This window comes from Microtus pennsylvanicus, chromosome 8 (assembly GCF_037038515.1).
Source record: "Microtus pennsylvanicus isolate mMicPen1 chromosome 8, mMicPen1.hap1, whole genome shotgun sequence".
In the NCBI taxonomy this organism is placed as follows: domain Eukaryota; kingdom Metazoa; phylum Chordata; class Mammalia; order Rodentia; family Cricetidae; genus Microtus; species Microtus pennsylvanicus.
The window spans coordinates 62,239,846-62,248,454 of NC_134586.1; the positions used below are offsets into that span (position 1 = coordinate 62,239,846).

The 8,609-nt window shown below is 48.4% G+C and overlaps 1 protein-coding gene across 1 annotated transcript; it reads left to right on the forward strand.

Annotated features, from left to right (window-relative positions):
- The first annotated feature begins 2,206 nt into the window (after positions 1–2,206).
- Positions 2,207–6,566, forward strand: Noto (notochord homeobox). The gene is made up of 3 exons (XM_075982028.1): positions 2,207–2,588; positions 3,946–4,160; positions 6,420–6,566. Exons 1-3 carry the CDS (start codon positions 2,207–2,209, stop codon positions 6,564–6,566), a joined length of 744 nt encoding a protein of 247 aa, XP_075838143.1.
- Positions 6,567–8,609: the final 2,043 nt, after the last annotated feature.

An 8,609-nucleotide genomic window follows, 5' to 3' on the forward strand; every position in this document is an offset into this window, starting at 1 on the left:
AGAGAAAACTATAGAGTTACTTTGTAGGGGCTTTTTCTAGGGCCTCCAGAAGAAACTGGAAAGACTGAGGTAATTTCTACAGACTGGTTAATTCTCTGGGCTTATCACAGGCCAAAGCAGTGGGGGGGTCCACCTGCCCTTGGCATGCTCCCAGGGTCACCAGGTAGACAATCAGGAGATGTCCATGTACTGCTTGTTCAGTTCAGGGAGGACCACATGTTGAAGCCCCTCTGTCCACCTGTGATTTGTATCTGTTGACCCTGGCTAGTGTTTCGCTGGCCTGATGTTAACTAAACTATATGTGCTGTTTTTGTTCTTACCTTTTACCATGGGCCATTTTCTCTTTACTGCCCACAGAGAACTAATTCCTGCCCACTTCCCTCCTTCCCTTCCCATTCTCTTTTTTAAAATATGCATGTTTGTGTATGTGTGCATGTATGTGTACACCTGTGTATATGAGTGCCATCTGTAATGAGGTCTGGTGCCCTCTTCTGGACTGAAGGCATACATGTAGACAGACTATTGTATACATAATAAATAAATAAATAAATAAATATTTAAAAAGAAAGGAAGGAAGGAAGAAAGAAAGAAAGAAAGAAAGAGTTTCACTATATAGACCTGGCTAGCATGGAACTCACCAAGCTGGTCTCAAATTTAGAGATCCACCTGCTTCTGCCTCCTGAGTAATGGAATTAAATGTGATCCATCAAGTGGATATTGGGATTCTAACCCAGCTCCTCTACAAGAACAGCAAGAAGTTTTAACCTCTGAACCATCTGTCCAGGCCTCTGTTCATGTTTTTAAGACAGTGTCTCATGTAGCCCAGGTTGGCCCCAAACTCACTGTGTGACTAAGGATGGCCTTATCCTCCTGGTCCTGTCGTCCCCACCTCCCAAGTGCTGGGATCACTGGAGAATGTCACCATGTCCCCTTGTTTACGTTCCCTTCTTTCTTGTTCTGACAGTTTTCCTTTTTAGAGTAGACTTGGCCTTGAACTCTAGATCCTCCTTCTTCAGCATCCCAAGTGCCAGCATGCCCAGCAGGAAAGACCTTGCTAGCAAGACCCTGTGTTGAGGGTGAGGACATTTCTGAAAAGATCTAAAAGAAATCAGCAGCAGCAGCAGCAGCAGGAGGAAGAGGAGGAGGAGGAGAAGGAGGAGGAGGAGGAGGAGGAGGAGGAGGAGGAGGAGGAGGAGGAGGAGGAGGAGGAGGAGAAAGAGTCTATGAACCTTATTTTTCACTGTGTTTATGGATAAAATGCTTGCACACTCTAAAATTCCAGTCCTTATGTGAATCTAACCAGGTCTTCTGCTTTGAAAAGGGCTCTCCTGGGAGCTCAGTGGCAGAGTGCTTGCTTAGCCAGAGCGAGGCAAAGTCCCAGTTGCAGTGAGGCAGTGCCCAAAATTATTTGGGAAAAGGGTGAGAGTTGGGAAAACAGGACGGCAGGCACTGCCCCATCCTCCTGAGATCACTCTTCCAGTATCAGCAGGGGAGACTGGCATCTTAGCAGAAGCAGGGGCAGAGAACCTTTATCCAGGGTCACCAGAGAACCACGGTGAAACCAGGCACAGGGGCACATGCCTGTAATCCTAGTCCTTGGGAGGCTCAAGCAGGGCTGACATGATTCTGCTATGATTCACGCTTTGGAGGTCAGCCTGGACTACAGATTGGGGGTGGTGGTGGTGTGGTGGAGCATGCCTTCAAGCCCAGCACTCACAAGGCAGAAACAAAGGAAGGGATCTCTGTGATTTCAAGGCCAGCCTGATCTACAGAGCCTGTTCTAGGACAGCTAGAGTCACACAGTAAGACTTTCTAAAATAAAAGAAGAAGCAGGGAGAAGGAGGGTGCCATAGAGAGCGGCAGAGGGGTGGCAACTCTCTTATGGTCCTTCCCCTCAAAGCACCAGGGTAGAGGAAGTTTCCTTTCCGCCTCCCACCCGGTACCCCCCTGCCCTGGTGGGATGCAACCTGCAGCTACTGCTTTAGAGGCCTGGCCTCACTCTAGGAAGATTAAGTCCGGCCTTCGCCCCGCCTCCTCCCACCCGCTAAGTTTAAGAGCCCTTGCAAACAACTGATCCCTGGGATCTTGATTCACCAGTCTCCTGTCCCTTTAGTAGGGTGGTCTCTCTCTTTCTTATTGAGCTCCTTGCACAGCCCTGGAGATCGCCTCGCTCTTCTCCAGAGTAGGTCCTCTCAGGGGTCTCGCCATGTCCGGCCCAGAGCCTCAGCAGCTTGCTCTCTCAGGCGCTCAGGTCCAGCCCGGGCACTTGGACCCATGTCCCTTGGCTGTGTCCCCAGTGGTCCCGCGCCGCCTAGCTCAGGGACGCTTGGAGTCCTCCTTTTCTGTTGAAGCCATCCTGGCCAGACCCGAGACCCATAAAAGAGTGGTCACCCCACCGCCGCTCTCCACCTGCACACGTCTGAACCTCTGCTCCGTGTCACATTACCCGGTCCTGCCTTGGGTGTGCTCTGCAGCGGCTTGGCTGCCCGCCTACCTGAGCTTGGGCGTCCACCCGCTTTGCTCCATGCCCTGCGTACCCGGATTCAATGTGGCTCACCTCTTCTGCCAGCAGGGCCTCAGCCTCACAGGTACCGGGATGGAGCTTGGTAGCAGATGGCATCAAAGGGGAATCCTAGAGTTAGCCAGGGGCGATGGTGTATGCCTGTAATCACAGCTGCTGTGATTTCACAGCTGTAACAATGTCATGTCACGTCCAGAAGACAGCTTTTCACACATTTTTTCCTATTCTGCTGGCTCTTTAACACCTCCGGGTTATTGTTTATGTATATTCGTATGCATGCAGGTGAGTGCACATGGGTGTGGATGCCGGAGGTCACTATCGGGTGTCCTCAATACCTTTACACCTTAGCTTTTTTTTTTTTTAGCTTTTAATTGTTTTTATTGAGCTATATATTTTTCTCCATGTTCCTTCCTTCCTCTCCCCTCCCCTTCTATCCTCTCCTACGGTCCCCATGCTCCCAATTTACTCACGAGATCTTGTCTTTTTCTATGTCCCGTGTAGTTTAGATCCATGTATGTCTCTCTTAGGGTCCTCATTGTTGTCTAGGTTCTCTGGGATTGTGATATGTAGGCTGGTTTTCTTTGCTTTATGTCTAAAAGCCACTTAAAAGTGAATACATATGATATTTGCCTTTCTGGGTCTGGGTTTCCTCACTCAATATGATGTTTTCTAGATCCATCCATTTGCCCGCAAATTTCAAGATGTCATTGATTTTTTGTTCGTTTGTTTGTTTTCGCTGTATAGTACTCCTTTGTGTAAATGTACCACACTTTCCTTATCCTTTCTTCGGTCAAGGGGCACTTATCCACCTTATTGTTTAAGGATGTTTTTACTTTTACTTATGTGTATATGTGAATGCACACCTGAGGTGGCCAGAAGAAAACCTCGGATTCCCTGGAGCCAGTTAGAAGTACAAGTGGTTGTGAGCCATTGGGCATGGGTTCTGGGAACCACACCTGAGGCCTCTGGAAGAGCAGCAATTGCTTGTAATTGCCAAGCCATCTATCTTTCTATTCCTTTTCCATCTTCATTTTGAGACATAACCTCTCACTTAATCTGAGGTTCTCCAATTGGCTGCACTGGCTGGCCAAATAGCTCCCCAAGCGCCCTCCTGGTCTCCATAAGCTCAACCCTGCAGATTTTTGCCCTTGTGCTGGAGAATGGAACACAGGTCCTCAGTCTTGTGCCATTCTGGTTTACTGACTGAAGCATCTGCCCAGCTCTTTTGGGGTTATTGCTATATAGCGTCTTCTACTTCCCTATGTTACCTGGCCAAGGGGATGGGAGAGACTTGGAGCCTGTAAGTTTTTTCTGTTCTCCACAGTGTGTGTGTGTGTGTGTGTGTGTGTGTGTGTGTGTTGGGGGGTCAGGGGAGTAGGCATGTGGCTGCTGGCTGACTTCCTCTGCTGTTGGTTGTTCTCTAGGCTCAGAGCTGCCTTACTGTCCAGGCCTCTGGAGCCCTCTGGACTGGGCACCTTCCGTGGACCTTCAGGACACAGAGAGACACCAAAAGAGGGTCCGCACGATGTTTAACCTTCAGCAGCTGGAAGAGTTGGAGAAGGTGTTTGCGAAGCAGCACAACCTGGTGGGGAAGAAGAGAGCCCAGCTGGCTGCCAGGCTACACTTGACAGAGAACCAGGTGAAAACAGGGACCTGAGGCTCAGGCTGTGTGGGGACCGTCACCATCTTCTGATAGGCTCTTAGTAAGGGTTGGGAGGAAGCCATGACATTTTTTCTCTGGACTAGAATGCTGGGGAGAGAGGCCTAATTGCTTACACATTCTGTATGTCACATAATATTCCAATATGGAGTTACATTATACACATATTACTCTAGTACTAGCTCCTTTTTATTTTTCATGTGTATTTTGCATATGTGTGTGCATGTTTCTGAGTGTGTGCAGGCACACACATGTGCCAGTGTGTGTGCATGTGGAGGAGGCCCAAGGTTGATGTCAGGACTCATTCTCAGTTGCTCTTCCACTTTGTTCGCTGGGTCAGAATCTCTCAGTTGAACCCAGAGCTGGGATTTTATGGCCGGTCTCTTTTGGACCTGCTTGCTCTGGGGATCCTGCCTCTGTTTGCTGAGGCTGGAGTTACAGGTGAGTTTCTGGAGATCTGAACTCTGCTCTTCAGGCTTTCTTAGCAAGCCTGAGACTGAGCCATCTGGCCATTTCCCCAGTCCCCTCTGGTATCTTCTGGTTGTTTCCATGCTAAAGAAGGGGCTGTCAGAAAAACCAAGTAGGTATTCAAGAGGCTCAATATTTAAGTAGTGACTGTTCCCTTGCCCCCAAACTCTGTGGTTACCGTATCTCTGCACCATTCCACTTGTAGGCAGACTCCTCAGGAGTTGCTAAGCTCACTGTCATCCTGTCCTCACTTCCATTCACTCTTGTTTTTCCGTGTGTGTGTGTGTGTGTGTGTGTGTGTGTGTGCGTGTGCGTGTTGAAACAGGTTCTTATGTATCTCAGGCTGGTCTTGAACTAGCTAGCCAAAGATAATCTTGAACTTCTAATCCTCCTGCCTCTCCTCCCAAGCACTAAGGTGACACACGTTTACCATGGTGCTGAGTGTCCAATCCAGGGATTTATGTGTGTTAGACCCATGTTCTGCCAACTGATCAAATCCCAGCTCTCTGTTTTCTCTTTAATTCATCCCAGCATGATGGGATTAAAGGTGTGCACCACCACCTGTCTACAAAACCTCAATTCTTAATTGTTTTTCTTCCCTAAATCTCTTTCCTCATCCATGGTCAGACCACCCAGCCAGTTACTTGAAAATGAAGTCATCCTAGATTGCTCTTCCTCCTCCGACTTCTAACCCTCAGCAAGCCTTGTCCCCTCGACCTCTGACCTGCTAATGGAATTGCTTCACTTCCCATTGTCTCGGCTTTATATCCAGACATATCCCAGCTCCCCCTGGGTACTGCTATGACCTCCTGGCTGTCTTCTTGCCTTTGCCTCCATCAAGCCCGCACAGATCAGTCAGCTGTGCAGTTCACTTCAGGACAATGCTACATCCCATTTGCAGCCTCAAAAGGGACTTTCCCTCCCTGTGGCCTTCAAGATCCTGGGTGTCCTGGCTCTTCTGACTCTCACTTCCCTGCCTTTTCTTCCTTGCAGCCGTGCTCTCCTTTCTGGCCCTCACCTTGAGTTTGAGGTCAACTGAGAGCCGTTCCATCGGCTGTCTCCCTGTTCTACACAGTCTGTTTCTTTCTGTCCCTACTGGGATGGACCTTATCTTCAAAGAGATCACCCAACCCAAGCCTCTGTTTGTGACTCCACTTATACCTTCTAATTATTACTTATTTCTGTTGTGGCTTCTTCTACTAGATGGTGAACTCCAGAGCAGAGGGACCGGCCTCTCTTACTTGCCACTGTCACCTAGTACAGCACAGTACACTGTAGTCACAAGTACTCACAGGGGGCTAGAGCATAGCTCAGCTGGTAGAGCATAGCTCAGCTGGTAGAGCATAGCTCAGCTGGTAGAGCATAGCTCAGCTGGCAGAGCATAGCTCAGCTGGCAGAGCGCTCATCTCAAATGCACAAAGCACTGGGTTCAATTTCCAGCACCACATAAAACGGGCATGGTGGCATACACCTGCAATCCTAGCACTTGGGGAGGCAGAAGCAGGGGGACCAGGAGTTCACGATCATCCTGAGCTACATAGCGAGTCTGATACTAGCCTGGGTGATATGAGCTATCATCTCAAAAGAACAAAGGTACACACTGGGATGAATGGGTGGTGAAAGGAATGGCATTTTGGAGGAGATGCTTAGTTCGTCAGGAAAAACAAATTTTGTCCAGACGGCAAGAGTTAGGCACTTTTGGAAGTGAATGGAGGGTAAAAGGGACCTGCTGGCCAAATTCTGATGCTTTTCCACTGCCCCCAATTGCAGGTGAGGATCTGGTTCCAAAATCGCAGGGTGAAGTATCAGAAGCAGCAAAAGCTGAAATCACCTTCCTCCTCTGCCATGGAAGAGCCCTCCAGCAGCTCAGATGGCAGCATCCGGAGTGAAGATGCTGAGTCAGGAGCTGGCAGTTAAGGACTGAGCCAGAGGCATGCTACATGTGCTGGTGTTTTCAGGGGACACCGATTGGACCTCCCAATCCCACATCTCAACAAAGAGTTTCCTTAAGGTTCAAGGACACCAAATGTCAATCAAGCAATGGACAATCAAGCAGGAGCTCCCTGGGAGCGGACTATTGGAATGATCTATGTCCTTGGCTAGGATAGCGGGTATATTGAGGACTTACACATCTCTCCAGGGGGAGGTGAGGTCTGCAATGCACTTACAGAGTGCAAGCCCAGAGGTCAGGGTGGAACTGGTGAGGTTTACAGGTCCTCTCACCTAGGGAATGGAAGCACCTGCCCCAGCTCTGCCCTGAGGAAGGACTCATCAACTCTTTCCTGGCCTTGCTGTGGAGAAGGGACCCCTTAAATGAAAGACTTCCTGGAGTCTGGAGGGAAGCATATTGCTTAGTACACTTGGCACAAAATTTCCACATTTCAACCCTGCTCCTCTTCATCTTCTCCACCCCCCTCTGTTGTTGACAGAAGTTTCTGTCCTGCCCCATCCCATTCAGCCCCAAAGAAACACACAGAGGTCTACATTAATTATAAACTGGATTAGCTCAGGCTTACTAACTATTACATCTTAAATTCGCCCATAATACTTGTCTGTTTAGCCACGTGGCTTGGTACCTTTTATCATTGAGGCCTTCTCATCTTTCGACCTCTGTGTCTGGGTGACGACTACAGACTGAGCCTTTCCTCTTCCCAGAATTCTCCTGTTGTGGTTGCCCCACCTATACTTCCTGCCTGGCTACTGACCAATCAGCATTTTATTAAACCAATACAACTGGCAAATCTTTACAGAGTACAAGACCATAGTCCCACGGCACTCTGTATCTGAGGATGGCTGTGCAATCCTGGCCCTCCTGCCTCTACTTCTCACATGCTGGAATGTGGGATGACACCTTTTTTAAATTTTTAAAAAATTTTTTAAGGTTTTTCAAGACAAGATTTCTCTGTAGCTTTGGAACCTGTCCTGGCACTAGCTCTTGTAGACCAGGCTGGCCTCAAACTCACAGAGATTCATCTGCCTCTGCCTTCCAAGTACTGGGATTAAAGGCATGTGCCACCACTGCCCGGCAACAACTTTTTTTTATACAGATTTATATTATGTTGCACAGACTGACCTCACACTCGTGGAAGTTCTCCTGCCTCAGCCTCTTTAGTGCTAAGATAACAGATGAAAGCCTCAATGTTTTGCCCAACATTTTCTTATTTTGTCTGTTTCCAGTTTCAGTATGAGCTCATGTTTATTGTAATGGTTTCTTTTGGAGCAACACACTAATTTGTCCACCATCTTTTTCTCTGAAGTGCCTACCTTTTCCTCCTAAATTTATGTTGACCTCATTTTGTCATAGGTTCTTTTCACCCAGCACTGACAATGCCGTTCCTCCCTGAATGACCCCCTCATCCTGTTTGATTTCTTGCCAGGAAGCGTGCTGAGAGCCTTTTCTCATGAAGTCAGCTTCCAATGTTAATAACTGACTTCTGTAGTGCAGATTGTCCAGCCACAGCTCCTGGGCTGAGGTGAGGTGATGGGGTGAAAGAAAGCCTGATCTTTGTTTACTAGGTTGTTCTCAGGGCCCAAGTTTCTGGGGAAAGAGGAAGGCAGGAGGGTGGTGGAAACTGAGCTTTGAAAGTAACCAGCACAAGACAGTGGGCTTTAGCCAGAAGTGGTGGTGTATGCTTTTAATCCCAGCATTCGGGAGGCAGAGGCAGGTGGATCTCGAGGCTAACCTGGGCTGCAGAGTGAGTTTCAGGACAGCCAGGGCAACATAGAGAAACCTTGTCATAAAAACAAACAAACAAACAAACAAAAAATAAAAAAAAAGGAGCTTGATGGTGGTGGCACACATCTTTTAATCCCAGCACTCAGGAGGCAGAGGCAGACAGATCTTTGTGAGTTCGAGGCCAGCCTGGCCTCCAAAGTGAGTTCCAGGACAGCCAGGGCTGGTACACACAGAAATCTTGTCTCGAAAAACCATTAAAAAAAACAAAAACAAACAAACAAACA